Source organism: Chiloscyllium punctatum, chromosome 36 (genome assembly GCF_047496795.1).
Source record: "Chiloscyllium punctatum isolate Juve2018m chromosome 36, sChiPun1.3, whole genome shotgun sequence".
Classification (NCBI taxonomy): Eukaryota; Metazoa; Chordata; class Chondrichthyes; order Orectolobiformes; family Hemiscylliidae; genus Chiloscyllium; species Chiloscyllium punctatum.
The window spans coordinates 70,841,857-70,863,443 of NC_092774.1; the positions used below are offsets into that span (position 1 = coordinate 70,841,857).

The 21,587-nt window shown below is 46.0% G+C and overlaps 1 protein-coding gene across 1 annotated transcript; it reads right to left on the reverse strand.

Moving 5' to 3' along the window:
• Nucleotides 1-1,249: 1,249 nt before the first annotated feature.
• LOC140460126 (uncharacterized) lies at nt 1,250-14,337 on the reverse strand. Its single transcript, XM_072554524.1, has 4 exons — nt 13,996-14,337; nt 11,484-12,763; nt 9,218-9,290; nt 1,250-2,686 (listed from the first exon to the last, which is right to left on the reverse strand). The coding sequence occupies exons 2-4, from the start codon at nt 12,353-12,355 to the stop codon at nt 1,730-1,732; spliced, it is 1,902 nt and encodes a 633-aa protein (XP_072410625.1). The 5' UTR covers nt 12,356-12,763; nt 13,996-14,337; the 3' UTR covers nt 1,250-1,729.
• Nucleotides 14,338-21,587: the final 7,250 nt, after the last annotated feature.

Below are 21,587 nucleotides of genomic sequence, written 5' to 3' on the forward strand. Positions count from 1 at the left end.
TGTGTGTTTACCCTGGATGATAGCATCCAGAGCCTCCCACCTTCTGTGAGACAAGTGCCACTCTGTCCTGTCCGATGTGTGTTGTGTCACTGCTTAACTGTTTCCAGTGGCTGAGCAGAGGTTGATGATCAAGTTCAGAACCCACGAGGAGAACCTTGGGTGACCCCACTACACCCTACACTCTCTCACACTCACGCAGACCCTCTCTCATACACATGGTCTCTCTCAGACACACACAAATCCACCACTGCAGATACCCTCATACTCCATCACACATGCAAAAACACACACACACACACACACTACTCTTTCATGCATGCACATACATACAAGTCCATGGGATGAATTTGCATTTGCAGTATTATATTTGCAGATAGATTCAGTGTGTGCTTTTTGTGGAAAAATCGGCAGGCAGTTAATGAAGGCAATCAATTCATGTAATATTTTATCAACTCATACTTTGGAAATAGAACCAGTCTGATTCAAGATTGGGATACAGACAGACCGAACCTCTCACCTTTCATGCATTGTCTGAACTGAGATGTCACCTATTTTTATAAAACCTTAAGTCATCTTGAGAACATGAATTAAAAGTAGTTCTGGGATTTACATATTAAATGAACATAAACCTGCAAACCATTCTAAAAGATGGAAGACTTAACAGCAATCAAGGTTTGTTCAATATATCCTATCAGTTGCATGACACTGTGATCTTTTGCTATAAAATCTGTGTCTTCTGATCCTGTTCCACAGCTACCTGATGAAGGAGCAGCGCTCTGAAAGCTAGTGCTTCCAAATAAACCAGTTGGACTCTAACCTGGTGTTGTGAGATTTTAACTTTGTGCACACCAGTCCAAACACTGACACCTCCACAACGTTTCTGGTGAACACAGCCCACACTTCCGCCACGAAACTTTACAATGCTGATAAAACAACGCAGTGCCTGCATTCCTAAAAAATTTACAATTTCTAATGATACTAGCTACTCATTCACTGCTCCATTTGATACATGACATTGGAAATTTAGCGCAGGTGGTTGAAAGAAATGATCAGCTTTTAAACAAAAACCTCTTGGAGCTGAAAGCTTTCAATGAGAGTCTGAGCCCAGCAGTAAGTTCAGGTAACTTTTATTGCGACCCAACTTTGTTACAGCTTTAGATCCGCCCAGCAAAAAGGTGTAGAAAAAGTATCTTTTTTTTAAAAAAAACAGCTCAAGGTCAAAGCACACACACTTCTCCCCACACCCCCCTCACCCCTCACCCCCACGTTCTTTACTATTTGTCAGCACCGAGTTGTCCTTTTGTAATTGGATCCTTGGTATAGCCATAAACTAGAAGTAGTATTGCCTCATGCACCAATTTGAACACATACCTTGTCTCCAAGTAGGTTTCTCCCCCCTCATCGGCTGGAGTTGGGGTGGGGGGGTGGGAAAGAAGGAGTGCAGAATAGTCAACCAGACTGCTGTGGGTCTGGAGTCACGTGTAGGCCAGCCCGGGTAAAGGATGCACTGGGACGAGTGAGTGAATCCGTTCCCACAACAGCAGTCTCCTTCCCTAAAAAGGTTGTGAGTGAATCAGATGGGGATTCCCCCTCCCCTCCCTGACAATTGTTTCATTGTTAGATTCTGAACTCCAGATTTCTAACCGAATTCCAATTCCACCATCTGCCTTGGCAGCTCCCGGAACTGGGTTGATAGTCCAGTCGATAAAGGCACGCAGCCGTCGCTGCTTTAAACCCCCTGCGATGGCATGTGAACTCTCTGGTGTCTCTGCAGGTGGGAGGAGCGGTTAAAACTCTTCCCGCACTGATACCAGGTGAATGGCCTCTCCCCTGTGTGGACCCGCTGGTGTCTCAGCAGGTCAGAGGCCTGGGTAAAGCCCTTCTCACACTCTGGGCAGCTGAAGGGCCTCTCCCCAGTGTGGACCCGCTGGTGCTTCAGCCTGTCGGAGGAACTGTTGAAGGCCTTCCTGCACTCTGTGCAGGGGAATGGCCTCTCCCCCGTGTGGACCCGCTGGTGGGTCAGCAGGGCAAAGGAATTGCTGAAGCCCTTCCCGCACTCTGTGCAGAGGAACAGCCTCTCCCCAGTGTGGACCTGCCGGTGGGCCAACAGGGTGGAGGCCTGGGTAAAGCCCTTCCCGCATGCAGAGCACCTGAAGGGCCGCTCCCCCGTGTGGACCCGCCGGTGCCTCAACAAGTCGGAGTAATTCCTGAATGCCTTCCCACACTCGGGGCAGCTGAAGGGCCTCTCCCTGGTGTGGACCCGCTGGTGCCTCACCAGGTCGGAGGAATTGCTGAAGGCCTTCCCACACTCTGTGCAGGGGAATGGCCTCTCCCCGGTGTGACTGCGACGATGAATCTCCAAAGCAGATGGGAAACGGAAGTCTTTCCCACAGTCACCACACTTCCACGGTTTCTCCATGGGGCAGGATTCCTCAGGTTTCTCAATGGCCGAAGCTTCAGCCGCACACAACACGTGTAGAGCTCCTCCCCTCCGTGAATTCCTCTTCCCAGGCCTTATAACTGTTTCAGGCTCCACACTCAGTGCACTCCAACAGTAGGGTCTCTCATCCAGTCCCACTGATGTGAAAACGGACTGAAACAGGAACCAAAACGCTTTGGTCCTTCTCACAGAATCATAGTTGAAAATTGTTGCGGTCCCGATGGATTGAGTGACTGTCAGACATTGACGTCAAAGTGAGGACTGCAGACGCGAGAGAGTCAGTATCGAAAAGTGCGATGCTGGAAAAGCACAGCAAGTCAGGCAGCACCTGAGGAGCAGGAGAGTCAACATTTTGGGCTTAAGTCCTTCATCTGTTGATTTTGAAACTTCCGTCTTCAAATTTTCAAATACTCTGAAAAAAGAGATTACAAAATTCATTACTGTCAGTCCAGAATAAAAATTCAGAACAAGCAATTTGTTTGTGCCGTTATTCCACAAAATTGAAAGCACTATCCCACACTCACTCTCTCTCTCTCTCTCCCGCCCTCCGCTCTAACTCATTCTCCTGAAGGTGTTGATTATAGGGGCAGAAAAGCAAAAACGTCAAGACTGAGTTTTGGAGAACTCCACCTGAAATTTAATATCTTTCACAACACTGGGATATTGCTGAGACTGAGCAGGTCTGATTTTGGGAAGTCAAAAAATGTCAATTCAGGGTGAACCTGCAATGCTCTACATTTACCCCTTGATTAATACATCTAACCTGCACATCCCTGGGCACTGTGGGTAATTTAGCACCGCCAATCCACCCTAACCTGCACATCCCTGGGAACTGTGGGTAATTTAGCACCACCAATCCACCCTAACCTGCACATCCTTGAGTACTATGGGTAATTTGACCTGGCCAATCAAACCTTACCTGGACAAAAAGTTAAAAATCACAACACCAGGTTATCGTCCAATGGGTTTATCTTGAAGCACTAGCATTTGGAGCGCTGCTCCTTCATCAGGTGGTTGTGAAGTGTAGGATCACAAGACACAGAATTTCTGGAAAAGCATTACAGTGTCCTGGCATTAAAATGATATATTGAACAAACCTGAATCGTTAAATCTTTCATCTTTTACAATGGATTGCAGATATCATTAATATGTAAATCCCAGAACTTCCTGTAAAGCACCTTCTCAGGATAACTAAGGCTTTATAACAAAAGGAGACACCTCAGCTCAAACAATGCATTAAAGGTGTGAGGTCAGAATCTGTCTGTATCCCAGTCTAGAGTCAGACTGGTTCTATTTCCAAAGTGAAATTTACAAAATATTACATGTATTAACTGCCTGCAGATTGTGCATTTTTTTGAGGAAAATAGAATGCATATGTAAATATCATTTGGCAAACACAAATTCACCCCCATGGTCTCGTGCATGTGTGTGCATGAGAGAGAGAAAAAGTCTGTTCCATGCTGTATACCTCGATGTCAATTTGACAACAGATACTTTTTTTTCTGTTGGTATACATATTGTTGTAAATCATAGTGGGTACTATTAGCTCGATGTAACAGTGTGGGAATTCCTCAAATAAGGCACTGTAGAAATCCTGGGAGAATAGTATTTCTGGTTTCCTTCCTATTGAACAATATTAAGCACAAGCACCTACTTATTTCTAATTTTGGTTCACATTTCTTGTTTTATTCCCTGCTATGACTACACTCGGTGTCTGGATGGTTAACAGGCTGGGAGATTGTGGGTCTGGATTGACTTATTGTTCCGAAAGGTGTAAAGAAAAAGGGGGGGTCAAAGCATCACAGCAGGAATCCAGAAGGGGTGAGAAATCAGGACCTGAAATCGGAGCTGACACCAGATTCCCCTGTGATCAGTTCTTTGATTACCTGTGCTAACCCTCTACCTTGATCTTACTTTCCATTTGATCACCTCCTCAATATTGAGGATCCAATCCTTGTCATCCTGGAGCCATATCTCTGTAAGGAGTCCCATATTTTAATTATTCCCTTTAATGTGTGCAGTCAATTCATTCGCTTTTGCTGCAATGCAGCACACATTCAGACATACCATTTTTAGTTTCAATTTTTATGATCTTTAGAATCCAGTTTTGATTGCTGGGACATTTACTCTCCATGTCTTTCTGTCGTTCTCGGATGTTCATTTTTCACATCACTGTATTGCTCACTGGCCTTGATTCGGATTGGCCATGCTAAATTGCCCATAGTGTCCAGAGATGTGCAGGTTAGGTGGGTTAGCCGGGTTAGCCATGGGAAATGCATGGTTAGAGTTTCATAGTAATAGAAGCAGGAGGAGGTCATTTGGCCCATCGAGTCTGCTTTGCCATTCATTTAGATAATGACTGATCTCTCCATTGTCTCAGCTTCTCCTCCCTGCATTGTCCCAACTACCCTTAATACCTTTACCATGCAAAAACCCATCTAACTGTGTCCTGAATATACTTAATTAAGCTGCCTCTACTGCTTCCCTGGGCAGAGAATTACGTAGATTCACTATTCTCTGGGAAAAGCAGTTCTTCCTTCTCTCTATCCTAAATCTACTCCAACTAATCTTGGAGTGGTCTCACCCACCAGCAGAAATGACTGGATAGGGTAGGGTTTCATCCCCACAGTGCATGAAATCCCACTTTCCACCAAAATCTCAGATGTACTCACTCACTCAGGTGCTGTCTCATAAATGAAAGATTTCATTGTAACATCTTCTGCTCCCAGTAAGGACAAACCATCTTTGAAGGGTGCTCTGAAAGTCCAGTCTTCACAATGACACTTCTGGTTTCACCAAAGACCCAGAGAGTCATACAGCTCAGAAACAGACCCTTCAGTCCAACTCGTATGTGCCGCCCAGATATCCTAACTTAATCTAGTCCCATTTACCAGCATTTGGCCCATATCCCTCTAAACCCTTCCTATTCTTGTACCCATCCAGATGCCTTTTAAATGCTGTAATTGTATCAGGCTCCACCCCTTCCTATGACAGCTCATTCAATACATGCACTACCTTCTGCAGGAAACAAGTTGCCCTTCATGTCCCTTTTAAATCATTCCCCTCTCACCTCAAACATATGCTCTCTACTTTTGCATTCACCCTATCCATGCCCCTTATAAGTATTTATAAGGTCATCCCGGAGCGTCCGATGCTCCAGGAAAATATCCCTGACCGATTCAGCCTCTCTCTGTAGATCAAACCGTCCAACTCTGACAACAGCCTTTCAAGTCTTTTCTGACCCCTTTCAAAGTTTCACACCATCTTTCCTGTAGCAGGAAGACCAGAATTGAATGCAGTATTTTAAAAATGGCCTCACCAATGTCCTGTACAGCCACAACATGACCTCCCAACTCCGATACTCAATGCTCTGACTAATAAAGGAAAGCATACAAAATGCCTTCTTCACTATTCTGGCTACCTGAGACTGCACTTTCAAGGAACAATGAACCTGCACTCCAAGGTCTCTTTGTTCTGAAACACTCCCTTAACTGTCCTACCTGGATTACCTTACCAAAATGCAAACATCACATTTCCCTAAATTAATCTCCATCTGCCACTCCCTGGCCCATTGCCCCATCCAATCAATTCTAATTTATAGCGAACTCTCTGTACTTCTTATTCCCTGGAAGCTCAAAATCTCCATCCCACACACTCCCTCCATTCTCACTTTGTTGAACCTAATCCCTGCTGTACCTCATCCTGAAGGGTCTGGGTTCATGCTGATTAACAGGGCCACACTCAGGGGAATCTAATTGAAACAAACAGAATATTCAATGGTCTGGACAGAGTTGATGTTGGGAAGATGTTTCCATTGGAAGGAGAGACTAGCAGCCGAGGGCAGAGCCTTAGAGTAAAGGGAAGACCTTTCAGAACGGAGATTAGGAGAAATTTCTTTAGCCAGAGAGTGGTGAACTGATGGAATTCATTGCCACAGAAGGCTGTGGAGGTCAGGTAACTGAGGATATTTAACACTGAGACAGAAACAGTTCTTGATTATCAAGGGGATCGAGGGTTACAGGGAGAAAACAGGAGAATGGGGCTGAGACACTTCTCAGCCGTGATTGAATGGTATGGGCAGATCCAGTGGGCTGAATGGCTTAATTTCTGCTCTTATGAATAGGAAAGGCTCAGAGATATATAGGCCAAACAAGGTAGGACTAGTTTAGTTTATGAATATAGTCAGCATGAAATCAAGTATCTGTTTCTGTGTTGTACGATTCTGTAACTGTTCTTAAAACCATGTTTTCTGTTCCCTCATAACCATCCATTTCATTGTTGTTCAAAAATCAGATGAACTCAGCCTTGAATATATTCAATAACCCCCTAACCACAGGAAGGCCCCACCCACTTCTGAACTCAATTCCTCTTGCTAATACACCACTTGCCCTGCTGACTGCTTAGTGCACCTGTCTGACAATGGGTATTGACTGGTGTAGAAAGACACTGAAACCTCTTTGTACATCCACATAACATTCCCGATGAACGGCTCGTGTCCAAAACGTCGACTCTCCCGGACCTTGGATGCTGTCTGACCTGCTGTTCTTTTCTAGGGCCACACTTGTCAACTCTGATCTCCAGCATCTGCACTCCTCACTTTCTCCATATCCCAACATATCACCATTAAAACAATGCACCTCCTTTCTGCTTTTGTTTTCCCACAGCAAAGGCTATATTATCACATTGTGGTCATGCATCTGTCATGTGATTGCCAATTGAGACACAGATCTGGACCAACATTTCTAGACAAGTGAGTACTGCAGATGCCGGAGATTAGAGTCGAGAGTGTGGTGCTGGAAAAGCACGCAGGTCAGGCAGCATCCGAGGAGCAGGAAAATTCCTGATGAAGGACCTTTGCCCGAAACGTTGATTTTCCTGCTCCTCGGATGCTGCCTGACCTGCTATGCTTTTCCAGCACCACACTGTCGACCAATATTTCTACACTCTGTCCCCACCCTGAATTCACTCCCTTTCCTTTCAGTTGTTGGAAGTCAACAATTGAACGCCAAAATGGAAAAAAATTGGAACAGATGGCGAGAAAAGAGAGTGCCGTACTCACAGTTGTTGGACAGAGGAAGAAAGTTGCAGTTTGGGATAAAGCTCAATCTTCATTTAGAGAGACAGGAGCAGCAGCAGGTGCTGCTTCAGAAGCTCATTGTTCAACTTCCGCATTCAGACAATAGCGGTGCTCTGATTGGCAGGAGGACAAGATTCCTTCCGGTTCTCCCGAGTTCCCTATTGGTCCATCAAAAGTAGGTCATAAGTCGTTTGTGCGTACAACCAGGAGCATGCACAGTCTTTTGCTGACACTAGCAGACATGCGCAGTTCTTGCTGACACCGAGGGGCATGCGCATTATGCACTTCAGAAATGCTTACGTTCCTGACAGATTTGAAGTGTCCAAATGCCAATCGGAGGAAGAAAAAGTTGAACCACAATTTCCTTCCCCCCTCCACCCCCGTGGCTCGACATTGTATTCCTTTTGCATTTTGACTGGCTGCTCAACTTGTGTGTTTCTTTACCCTCGGTTCGGGGAGCCACAAACTGGAGGGCATAGGTTTAGGTTGAGTGGGGAAAGATGAGGCACCAAAGGATTAGAAAAAACGTGTGACTTTTAATTTGCCTCAAGAAATGCCAGAACGAGAGGACATTAGTTTAGGGTGAGTGGGGAAAGGTTTAAAACGGACCTAAGGGGTAACTTGTTTCACGCGGAGGATGGTAAATGTATTGAATGAGCTGCCGGAGCGGAGGCTGGTACAATTACAACTTTTAAAAGGCATCTGGATGGGTGTACGAATAGGAAGGTTTAAAGGGGTTTGGGCCAAATGTTGGCAAATAGGAATAGAATAATTTAGGATATCTGGTCGGCACTGTTCCATTCCATGCTCCATGACTCTATTTCTACATGGAACCAATTTGACAAAATTAGAATAGGCAACTCACCCCTTACAGCCTGTCCTCAACTGTGGCCAAATTGCACATATTTCAACACAAGTTTCAGAAAGATGCCTGCAGCTTTTTAAAAAATAGAATTGAACATGCTTTAATGTTGTTTCTGAGTAGCTATTCTCAATGTTAAAGATCAGCCATTTCTCGTGCACCCCCATCTCCCAGGTAGAGTCATCACCATCTGTCTCTCTCTTCTTACAAGGGCTTGTTACAGCGATCAAAGAGGGATGGAGGCACGAGAAATAACAGGTGGTGGGGAAAGAGAATGGTTGAGGTTGGAGGAGTAAGGGTCGGTGTCAAGAGAGAAAATGGACCGGGACAGAAAGAGAATGGACAGAGGGCAGTGACACTTCAAATCCCACCTTCCCCAGCACCACAGTAATAATTTCTCAATATACAAATGGCTAAAGCAGTAGAATCACATAATCCCTGCAGGCCATTCAGCCCATTTACCTCACACTGACCTTCCAAATAGCATCCCACCAGACCAACCCACTTACCATACAGCCCTGCAGTTCCCTATGGCTTACCCACCTGAAAATGCATATCCTTGGACACTTCAGCACAGCTGATCCACCCTAAACTGCAGATCTTTGGATTGTGGGAGGAACCCACGCAGACACAAGGGGGACAATGTGCCAAAGTCACCTGAGGCTGGAATCAAACCCAGCACTATGAGGCTGCAGTACTAACCACTGAGCCACCATGCCACCCAGAGCTTTGATGTTCTGCTTTATCTTTTTAGCTTCTGATTTCTCATGCGCCCTCAGCAGAGGCTCTGCCCTCCTGAGATTTGTGGACCACACCCACTGCAGCCTCCCTTTCCCACTTCTCCTGTCCTGAGCACGTCGGTTCCTGAACCTGGTGCCAGACAGACACCGATGCCATCTGGCCTCCTGCTGCTAACTTCAGAGAAAGACGACAATCACCTGTCAATATTCTGCCCTTACCCCCAGCGTCCCCCCACCACTCAGCCAGTTAGCTGCTCCCCCGCCTCCCAATCTCAGATCCCCTTTCCCTGTGTGATTCACACTCACACCCTTCTGACCCTGTCCACTGACCTAATCAGAAGGCTCTGTCCAGAGGGGAATGACCATCTCCTGGAGTAAAGTGTCCGGTTAACTTTCCCAGTGACGTGTCTGCAGCCTGGCTACCAACTCCATCTCTCTGAGCCAAAGGTCTTCCAGCATGTGTTTACGCTGAATCACAGCATCCAGGACCTCCCACCTTCTGCAAAGTGAAAGACAAGTCTCACCCTGCCCTCTCCAATGTGTGTGTGTAGATTAGATTCGATTCTCTACAGTATGGAAACAGGCCCTTTGGCCCAAAATGCTCACATTGACCCTCCAAAGAGTAACCCACCCAGACTTATTCACCTACCTTAAATTTACCCCTGACTAATGCACCCAACACTATGTGGAATTTAGCATGACCTGCACATCTTTTGGATTGTGGGAGGAAACTGAAGCACCCGGAGGAAACCCATGTGGAGAATGTGCCAATTCTACATAGACAGTTGCCCGAGGTGGGAATCGAACCGGGATCCCTGGTGCTGCGAGGCAGCACTGCGAACCACTGAGCCACCATGTCACCCAGTAACTGCTGAATTGTTTCTACTGGCCAAGCAGAGGCCGATAGCCAAGTTTGGAACCCACGAGGACGGTCTCAACCGAGACCTTGGGTGACCACACTACACTTAACACTGTCTCTCACTCCCACACATACACACCCAGTCACACAGACCCTCGCTCACACATAAATCCATGCACACACCCTCTCACAGGCTTATACTCTACTGCATCGACACACTTTATCAAGCATGCACATGCAAATACTCACACTGTCTCTCTCTCTCTCTCTCTCTCTCATGCGCGCGCGCACACACACACAAACAAACCTATGCAGTGAATTTGCATTTGCAGATACATTGTGCTTTTTGAGCAAAATACAATCTGCAGGCAGTCAATCTATGTAATATTTTATAAATTCCTACTTTGGAAATAGAACATGTGTGACTCAGGACTGGGATACAGAGAGACTTGAACCTCACACCTTTCTTGCTTTGTCTGAGCTGAGATGTCACCGAGTTTTACAAAATCTTAAGTCATCGGGAGAATGTGACTTAAAAGTAGTTCTGGGATATACATGTTAATGAACCGAAACCTGCAACCCATTCTAAAAGATGAAAGACTGAATTGCAACTGAACTTGTTCAGGAAATCTTATCAACTGCGTGACACTGTAATGTTTTGCGATAAATTCTATGTCTTATGATCCTGCTCAACACCTACCCGATGAAGGAGCAGCGCTCCGAAAGCTAGCACTTCCAAATAAATCTGTTGGGACTCTAACCTGGAGTTGTGTCGATTTTAACTTTCTCCACCTCAGTCCAACACCAGCAACTGCCCATCATTTCGAATGAACACAGCCCCCACCTCCTGGTGCTGCCAGGAAACTTTACAATGCCCATAAAACAACACAGTACCTGCACTCCTGAAATATCTGCAATTTCCAACGATACGAGCTACTCATTCACTGTTCCATCTGATACACGACATTGGAAACTTAGTGCAGGAGGCTGAAAGAAATCAACAGGTTTAAAACAAAAACCATTTGAAGCTCAAAGCCATCAATGAGAGTCTGAGCCTGGCGGTAAGTTCAGGTAACCCTTTATTGTGACCCAACTTTGTTACAGCTTCAGATTCCCCCCGCCCCAGCAAAAAGGGAATGGGAGGGGCCCAGTGGGAGAGAGAAAGGGGGCGGAGGGCACGGAGGGGGGGCATGGGTGCAGTGTGGAGTCAACCATCGGCCAGACAGGGTAAAGGATGCAGCTGGGATGACTGAGTGAATCCTTTCCCACAACGGCAGTTTCCTTCCCGAAAAATGACGTGTGTCAATCAGATGGGGGTTTTCTCACCCCAACACCACCCCCCACCCCCACCCCCCCCCGAAAAATGGCTTCATCGTTAGACTTGGAACTCCAGATTACTGACTGAATTCCAATTTCACCATCTGCCACGGCAAGATTCAAACCCGGGAGGCCCCAGAACTGGGTTAATACTCCAGTCAATAATGGCACTCCTTCAATGCCCCTGCTATGGTACATGAACGTGCTGGTGCCTCCGCAGGTGGGAGGAGCAGGTGAACACCTTACTGCACCTGGGGCAACTGAAGGGCCTCTCCCCTATGTGGACCTGCTGGTGTTTCTGAAGTGTGATGGCCTGGGTAAAGCACTTCCCGCACTTGGGACAACTAAAGGGCCTCTCCCCCGTGTGGATGCGCTGGTGGGTCTGGAGGTTGGAGGCCCGGGCGAAGCCCTTCCCACACTCGGGGCACCTGAAGGGCCTCTCCCCGGAGTGGGACCGCTGGTGTCTCAGCCGGGCAGAGGCCTGGGTAAAGCACTTTCCGCATTCACAGCACCTGAAGGGCCTCTCCCCCGTGTGGACCCGCTGGTGGGTCTGCAGGGTGGAGGAATCGCTGAAGCCTTTACCACACTCTGGGCAGCTGAAGGGCCGCTCCCCTGTGTGGAGCCGCTGGTGGATCAGCAGGGCAGAGGCCTGGGTAAAGGTCTTCCTGCATTCGGAGCAGCTGAAAGGCCTCTCCCCTGTGTGTACCCGCCGATAGGTCAGCAGGTGAGAGGAATCACTGAAGGCTTTCCCGCACTCGGGGCAGGAGAGTGGCCTCTCCCCCTTGTGGATTCGCTGGTGCCTCAGCAGGGCAAAGGAATTGCTGAAGACCTTCCCACACTCGGGGCAGCTGAAAGGCCTCTCCCCCGTGTGGACCCGCCGGTGGGTCAGCAGGGCGGATGCCTGGGTAAAGCCCTTCCTGCACTCGGGGCAGCTGAAGGGCCTCTCACCAGTGTGACTGCGCCGATGAGTCTCCAGAGCAGACGGGGCACAGAAGCCTTTCCCACAGTCGCCACACTTCCACGGTTTCTTCATGGGGCGGGATTCCTCAGGTTTCTCCATGGCCGAAGCATCAGCCGCACACAAACGTGGGTACAGCCCCACCCTGCCGTGAATTCCTCTTTCCAGGCCGTATAACTGTTTCAGGCTCCACAATCACTGCGCTGCAACGTAGGGTCTCTCATCCAGTCCCACTGATTATGAAAATGTACTCGAGCAGGAAGCAAACGCTTTGCTCCTTCTCACAGAATCACAGTCAAAAATCGTTGCAGTCCCGATGTCCCAGTGTCACTGTCTGACATTGATGTGAAAGTGAGGACTGCAGATGCTGGAGAGTCAAGACTTCAAAAGTGTGACGCTGGAAAAGCACTGTAGGTCAGGCAGCATCCGAGAAGCAGAAGAGTCAATGCTTCGGGCATAAGGCCTTCATCTGTCAATTTTGAAATTTCCGTCTTCAGATCTTCAAATACTCTGTAAAAAGAGATTACAAAAGTCATTACACTCAGTGCAGGGTAACAACTCTGAACAAGCAATTCTACTTTCTGCGGAATATACTTTTCTTTTGTTATTCCACAAAATTGAAAGCACCATCCCACTCTCTCTCCCCCTCTGTTTTCACTCCACTCTAATTCTGCTCAAGGTGCTGATTCAGAATCTTACAGATGTAACCAGAGTCATAGAGATGTACAGAATGGAAACAGACCCGAACCCAGGGAAAAGACTTTGTCTATTTATCCTATACATGCCCCTCATAAATTTGCAAACCTCTATAAGGTTACCCCTCAGGCTCCAATGCTCCAGGGAAAACAGCTCCAGTCTGTTCAACCTCTCCCTATAGCTCAAATCCTCCAACCCTAGGACATCCTTGTAAATCGTTTCTGAACCCTTTCAAGTTTCACAACATCTTTTCGTTGGAAGGAGACCAGAATTGGACGCAATATTCCAACAGTGGCCTAACCAATGTTCTGTACAGCCTCAACATGACCTCCCAAGAGTTCAAAATTAACATGAAAGGAGACTTTGATAAGCATTTGGTACTTAAAGTTTGACAAGGCACTGATGAAATGCATCCAACAATCTTGAAGGAAGGCATGACAGAAATTGTGGAAGCCATAATTTATCAGTCTTCCATGGACTTGGAGGAGGTGCCAGAAGACTAGAGAACTGCAAACATTGCAGCCTGGTTTAAGAAAGGCTGTAAAGCTAATCTCAGCAATTATAGAGTCATAGAGATGTTTCGCTATCCTACCTTTCCCATAAAGGCTGACAGAACAGGCTGTGTGCAGGAGTCTGCTGGGCACCACCTTCATTAATCAAAAGAGAAAGAGCTGTTGATTCAGCACCTCAGTAAATCTTGAGGCAGTCTTGGCTCCTATGCACATGTTGGGATCCATGTAAGGAGATGTTTATAATTTGCTTCTGTACTTAGAATTCATAAATTGAAGCCAGTGTGCATTTTTAAAATATTCAAGATTAAAAGTACAGAGGAGATCAATATTATACAACAATCCAACAACCCCGTCCCAGGACAACACGCGCCTGACCCTCACAAAGATGGCGGCCGGTTGCCCGGGCAACCCGAGAGCTCCTTCGCCGGTGAAGTAAACACTGGGGCCTGTGGGGCTTCTATTGGAGGCCTCAGTCCTCCCCCTAGGAGTTTATAAACTCCCCAGTCTCCCTCCTCCCGCGGTTCCCAATCCTACCCTGTCTCACTGTCTCCTCTCCCCGGGGGCAGGAGCCAGGTCTTGGCGCTCGGGCCTGGCGACCTCCCCGGGATGTTTCTGAAACCTGGTCCTGTCCTGAAGGAGGATCACCGGGACCCGAAACCCGTCCTCACATTTCTCCCGACACGAGCTGCCGGACCTGCTCAGCTTTTCCAGCGGCTCCTGTTCTTGTTCCTTCAGCCGCCGGCGCCATTCCTCTCCCACACTCAGTAACACTGTCATTGTCCGGCCGCGGGACCTACACTGCACATGCGCCAACACACAGGGGGCGTGGTCCAAACAATGTCGTCACCAACTGAGGGGCGTGGTTGGGGAGCCCTCCAACCAATAGGAGACAATGGGGGTTGGTTTTCCCCGCCCCCAGCCCCTGAAAGGTGGGTGTCATTTAAATGTGAATGTGGTTTTCTTTTTAATGTTCAGCCTGTTCAGGAATGTTACTCCAGACCTTTGGAAGGCTGAAACATCGGGAAACTTCCAGACACAAACAAAGGGGTTTTAAAAAATGAATAGAAATAGGTAAGGTAAATTACTAAAGAAGCCTAATATAAAATATCAAAAGCTTCTATTGTTGTGCCAAAGGGAACAGAGTCGCTAAAGTAAATGTTGGTTCCTTGGAAGGTGAAACAGGTGAGTTAATAAGGGGAACACTGAAATGACAGAGCTGCTAAATCAATACTTTTCCTCAGTTTTCACGTTGGAGGACACCAGTACCATTCGGATTGGAACGAGCAAGTCAAAGTCAAAGTCAAATCAACGTCGATAGGTACACTATTAGGATTGAGGGCAAACAACTCCCCTGGGCCTGATTGCCTACATCCTAGGGTACTAAAGGAAGTGGCAGTGGAGATTGTGGATACATTAGTTACAATATTTCAAAATTCCCTGGACATGAGAAAGATTCATTGAGTTTATTTAATAGAGAGATAGGTAGGTTCTTGATTGTCACATTTTGGCCCACTCTCCTAACCTATCTCGATCCATTTGAATGGTTCATGTTTCCTCATTGCAATTTACCATCACGCCTATTTATGTGTCATCCACAAATTTGGCAAATGAGCCTTTTATACGTGTATCCAAGTCCCTAATGTAGATTGTAAATAGTTGAGGTCCAAGGACCCAACCCTGTGGCACCGGACTAGTTACATCTTGCCATTCAGAAAAAAAAGCCATCAATTCGGACTGTCTGTCTTCTGCCCATCAGCCAGTCACCTATCCAAGCTGATAACTTGGATCAAAGGTTATGGGGAGAAAGCGGGAGAATGGAGTTGAGAAACGTTTCAGCCATGATTGAATGACTTAGTTTCTGCTCCTATATCTTAGGATCCTCTGGTTCCAGTGGATTGGAAAAAATGCTAATGTAATGCCTGTATTCAGAAAGGGAGGCAGGCAATATGTGGGAAATTGCAAACCAGTTAGTTTCACATCTGTTGTTGAGAAGGTGTTAGAGTAAATTATCAAGGAAGCAATATCAGGACATTTGAAAAGTCAAAACTCTATCCATCAGAGTCAGCATGGTTTTATGATGGGCAAATCAGATTTAACTAAGTTCTTCATCAATGTAACAAGTCGATAATAGGGATCCTGTAGATGTAATAGATCTGGCTTTTCAGAAGGAATTTGCTAAAGTGCCACTCAAAGTTAATTCACAAGGTTAGATCATCTGCGATATGGGCTGAGTTATCAGCTTGGATAGGTGACTGGCTGATGGGCAAAAGACAGACAGTCCAAATTGATGGCTTTTTTTCTGAATGGCAAGATGTAACTAGTCAGGTGCCACAAGGTTGTGTCCTTGGACCCCAGCTATTTACAATCTACATTAGTGACTTGGATACATGTATAAAAGGCTCATTTGCCAAGTTTGTGGATGACACATAAATAGGCATGATGGTAAATTGCAATGAGGAAACATGAACCATTCAAATGGATCGAGATAGGTTAGGAGAGTGGGACAAAATGTGGCAGATGGAGTTTAATGTGGATAAGTGTGAGGTCATGCATTTTGGTCAAAACAAAAACAGCAAAGCAATCTATTATCTAATAGAAGGTTTGGGATGATCTGGTGCACAGAGATCTGGGTATCCTCATTAATGAGTCACAGAAAACTAGATAATAAAGAAAGTGAATACAGCATTCGCTTTTATCGCTAAAGGAATAGAACATAATGGGAGGAAAGTGTTGCTGCAACCAAACATAGCATTGCTGAAATTGCACCTGGAGGATTGTGCCCAGCTTTAAACTCATTTCCCCTTATATGGTTATGGTAGGGGATTTAACTTTCCAACCATAGACCAGGACTGCCATAGGTTTAAGGGTTTAGATGGAGAGGAATTTGTTGAGCTTGTTCAAGAAAGATTTCTGATTTAGTATGTGGATATACCGATGGAGAAGGTGCAAAACTTGACCTACTCTTGGGAAATAAGGCAGGACAGCTGACTGAGGTGTCAGTGGGGGTGCACTTTGGGGCCAGCAACCATAATTCTATTAATTTTAAAATAGTGATGGAAAAGGATAGACCAGATCTAAAAATTGAAACTCTAAATTGGAGAATGTCTCACTTTGACAGTAATAGGCAAGAACTTTTAAAAGCTGTTTGGGGGCAGATGTTTGCAAGTAAAGAGACGGCTGGAAAATGGGAAGCCTCAGAAATGAGATAATGAGAGTCCAGAGACAGTATATTCCTGTTAGGGTGAAAGGAATGTCTGGTAGGTGTAGGGAATGTTGGATGACTGGAGAAATTGAGTGTTTGGTAAAGAAAAAGAAGGAAGCATATGTCAGGTATAGACAAGATAGATTGAGTGAATCCTTAGAAGAGTATAAAGGTAATAGGAGTATACTTAAAAGGGAAATCAGGAGGGCAAAAACTAGACATGAGATAACTTTGGCAAATAGGGTCAAGGAGAATCCAAAGAGTTTTTACAAATACATTAAGGACAAAAGGGTCACTAGGGAGAGAATAGGGCACATCAAAGATGAGTAAGGCAGCCAATGTGTGGAACTACAGGAGATGGAGGAGATACTAAACAAGTATTTTGCATCAATGTTTACTCTGGAGAAGGACATGAAAAATATAGAATGTAGGGAAATAGATCATAACATCTTTAAAAATGTCCATATTACAGAGGAGGTGATGCTGGATGTCCTGAAACACAAAGGTGGATAAATCTCCAGAACCTGATCAGGTGTACCTGAGAACTCTGTGGGAGGCTACGGGAAGTGATTGTTGGGCCCCTTGCTGAGATATTTGCATCATTGATAGTCACAGGAGAGGTGCCAGAAAACCGGAGGTTGGTTAACATGGTACCACTATTTAAGAAAGGTGATAGGGAAAAGCCAGGGAACCTGCCATCGGTGGTGGACAGGTTGTTGGAGTGAAACCTGAGAGACAGGATTTACACATATTTGGAAAGGCAAGGACTGATTAGGGATAGTCGCCATGGCTTTGTGCGTGGGAAATCATGTCTCACAAACTTGATTGAGTGCTTGAAGAAGTAACAAAGAAGAGTGATGAGGGCAGATCAATGGACTTGATCTATATGGACTTCAGTAAGGCATTCGACAAGGTTCCCCAAGGGAGACTGGTTAGCAAGGTTAGATCTTATGGAATACAGAGAGAACTAGCCATTTGGATACAGAACTGGCTCAAAAGGTAGAAGGTGGTGGTGGCGAGTTGTTTTTCAGACTGGAGGCTTATGACCAGTGAGTGTCACAAGGATCGATGCTCGGTCCACTCCTTTCTATATTTTTTATGCAAATGACTTGGATGTGAACATAGGATGTATAGTTAGTAGGTTTACTGATGACACCAAAATTAGAGGTGTAGTGAACAACAAGGAAAGTTACCTCAGATTACAATGGGATCTTGATCAGATGTGCCAGTGGGCTGAGGAGTGGCAGATGAAGTTTAATTTAGATGAATGCGAGGTGCTGCATTTTGGAAAAACAAATCAGAGCAGCACATCTACACTTAATGGTAAGGTTCTAGGGAGTGTTGTTGAACAAAGAGACCTTGGAGACCAGGTTCACAGTTTCTTGAAAGTGGAGTTGCAGGTAGATAGGATAGTGAAGATGATGTTTGGTATACTTTCCTTTATTAGTCAGAGTATTGAGTATAGGATTTGAGAGGTCATGTTGTGGCTGTACAGGAGAATGTTTCGGCCACTTTTGGAATAAGTGTACAATTCCAGCATCCTTCCTCTTGGTAGCATGTTGTGAAACTTGAAAGGGTTCAGAAAAGATTTACAAGGATGCTGCCAGATTTGAGCTATAGGCAGAAGTTGACTCGGCTGAGGCTGTTCTCCCTGGAGTGGAGGTGGCTGAGGAGTGACCTGAGAGGTTTATTAAATCATGGATAGGGCGAATAGCCAAGGTCTTTTCCCCCAAGATGGAGGAGTCCAAAACTAGAAGGTATAAGGTTAAGATGAGAAGGGGAAAGATTTAAAAAGGAACTAAGGGGCAACGTTTTCATGCAGAAGGTAGAGCGTGTATGGAATGAGCAGCCAGAGGTAGTGGTGGAGGTGGGTACAGTTACAACATTTAAAAGGTGTCTAGATGAATAGTTCGGATTTAGAGGAATATGAAGCAAATGCTGGAACTTGGGACTGGGCCAGATTGGAATATCTAGTCGGCGTGTATGAGTGGAACTGAAGTGTCTGTTTCTGTGCAGTGTGACACTATTAGTCCATAACTGCTATGACCAAAACTTGACCTTTTTACTGATAATCTTCCTGCTGGATTTTTTTAGTGCACCCAGTTTCAGTCGATTTCTGGTGGGTAAAATTGGCATATACCGTGTATCCTGAAAATTCTGAAAAATAAAACTAAATAATTCTCCCTGTGAATGGTACAATCCATACCCCGTGATGTGAATGGTACAATCCTCCCCTCCCCTTTTCCTCCTCCACACCCCTCCACCTTCGAATGATGTAATCGTCCCCCTCTGAATGGTATAATCCATTACTCCCCCACAGCCGTTAAGGGTATAATCCTCCCAAGTCTCAATGATACGATCCTTTCCACACCACCCCGAATGAATGGTACAATCCCTTTCTGTTTCACATTTGCGAGGCCTTTCCCATTTTGAAAACAGTCTCTGTTTCTGGTCTTCCCAAAGTGTATAACCTCAGACTTTACCACATTGTATTCCATCTGCCCCTTCTCTGACCATTCTCCTGGACTGTCCAAGCATTCTCAGCATGGACCCCTTTGGAACTCCAAAGACCCCTTTATGCCAACTCTCTGCCTTCTGCCAGTCAGCCAATCCTCTACAAGAATGAGGTGGACCTTGCTCCTACACCAGGGAGTCTTATCTTACTTAGCAGCCTCCTGCACGGCACCTTGTCAAAGGCCTTCTGGAAATTCAAATCGCTCACGTCCCCGAGCTCTCCCTTTGTCTAACTTACTCATTACCTGCTCAAAAGAACCCTAATAGATTTGTCAGACATGACCTCCTGTTGTCAAAGCCATGCAGACTCGGTCCTGTTTTAACATGCACCTCCACATACTTTCCACTCTCACCCTTCATAAAACCTGTTAAGTTTACCCATTTTTACCATAAATACGTTGTTCTGCTCTTTAAAATGAATTCAAGTTTAAAGATTTCATATTATGTATGTACACTACCTTTGCCCCTCATAATATTTTATCCTTCTGAAGAAGACCTTCAAAAGAGATTAGCACAAGGTATGAAACTGACTGTGACTGCATCAAGTAAAGGAGTTAGTAAGAATGAGAAAGGAGTGGTGAAATATCTAAACCTACCCATGCAACGGTCAAGAAGGCACAACAACACCTTTTCTTCCTCAAGATGCTCAAGAAATTCAGCATGTCCACAATGACACTCACCAACATTTACAGATGCACCACAGAAAGCATTGAATCTGGGTGCATCACGTCCTGCTACGGCAACTGCTCTGCCCAGGACCGGAAGAAACTACAGAAGGTTGTGTGCACAGTACAGTCCATCACAGAAGCCAACCTCCCACCCATGAAATCCATCTACACTTCTCGTTGTCGTGGAAAGGCTACCAACCTGAAAGACCCCTCCCACCCCGGGAATGATCTCCTGCACCATCTTCTGCCAGGCAGAAGATACAGAAGCTTGAACACATGTACCAGCAGGTTCAAGAATAGCTTCTTCCCTGCTATTATTAGACTGCTGAATGGAGCTCTCCAATATGAAATCTGATGTTGCTTATGCGCACCTCCTGTGCAGCTGTAACTCTGTATGCCTCACTCTGTCTAAGCGCAGTATGACCTGCATGTCCTTGTTTGCTCGGATCTGACTGTACTGCTGATAAAACAACATTTTTGACTCACTTAGGTATATAGCACAGTACCGGCCCTTTATCCGACTCTAAGATCAGACTGACCTACATACCATTTATTGTACTAACTTTCATGTACCTATCCAAGAGTCAATTAAATGTCCCTAATGTATCTGACTCTACAACCACTGTTGACAGTGCATTTCACACAGCCACCACTATCGGAGTAGAGAACCTACTCAGACATCTCCCCGAAACCTTCCTCCAGTTACCTTAAAATTATGCCGAGAATGTGATGCTGGAAAACCATAGCAGGTCAGGCAGCAGCCAAGGAGCAGGAGAATTGACATTTTGGGCATAAGCCCTTCATCAGGAACGAGGCTTGTGGGCGGGGGGTGCTGAGATATAAATGGGAAGAGGGTGAGGTTGGGGGAGAAGGTAGCTGAGAATGCCATAGGTAGATGAAGGTAGTGTGTGTGTGTGTGTGTGTGTGTGTGTGTGTGTGAGAGAGAGAGAGAGGTGGGGTGGCAAGATGATAGGTCGGAGGGAGTTGTGGTGCAGATAGATAGGAAAATATGATGGACAGGTCAGAAGGGGCAGCGCCAAGTTGGAGGCTTGGGACTGGAATAAAGTGGGGGAGGTGAGGAAACTGTTGAAATCCACATTTGTCCTGTGTGGTTGCAGGGTCGCAAGGCAGAATGAGGTGTTCCTCCTCCAGGCATCGGGAAATAACGGTTTGGCGATGGATAGGTTGGAGAAGTGGGTGGAGCTGATAGATTGAAAAGTTGATGGAAAAGGTCAAGAGAGCGTACTGAGTTGAAGGCACGGGACTGGGATAAAGTGGGGTGGGGGTGTGGAAAATGATGTCTCGCATCCGCAGTCCTCATTTTCTCCTCCTTAAAATTATAGACACTTGTAAGGGGCATGGATAGAGTGAATATCCAAGGTCTTTCCCAAAGGTCCAGTACGAAAGGGGCATAGGTAGAAGGGGAGTGGGGAAAGGGACCTGAGGGGCAACATTTTCACGCAGAGGGTGGTGCGTGTATGGAATGAACTGCCAGCAGAAGTGGTGGAGGCTGGTACAATTACAACATTTAAAAGGCAGCTGGATGGGGATATGAATAGGAAGGGTACAAATGAACATAAGCCAAATGCTGGCAAATGGGTCACTAGATTCATTTAAGATATGGACTGAAGGGTTTGTTTCCGGCTGTACAACTCTGACTATGTCTACATAGTTGAAACCAATTTCACAAAATGAGGAATAGGTCATTCACCCCTTACAGCCTGTCCTGAGCTGTGGCCTAA

Excerpts from the sequence above, each read along its gene's own strand:
- LOC140460126 (XM_072554524.1), bottom strand. The coding sequence starts at position 12,355 with ATGGAGAAACCTGAGGAATCCCGCCCCATGAAGAAACCGTGGAAGTGT. Across the intron at positions 9,291-11,483 it reads CAGCACGTTCATGTACCATA|CAGCAGGAGGCCAGATGGCA; the intron begins GCAGGGGCATTG and ends CTCTGAAGTTAG. Across the intron at positions 2,687-9,217 it reads ACGTGCTCAGGACAGGAGAA|CAATGTCTGACAGTCACTCA; the intron begins GTGGGAAAGGGA and ends TCACTTTGACGT.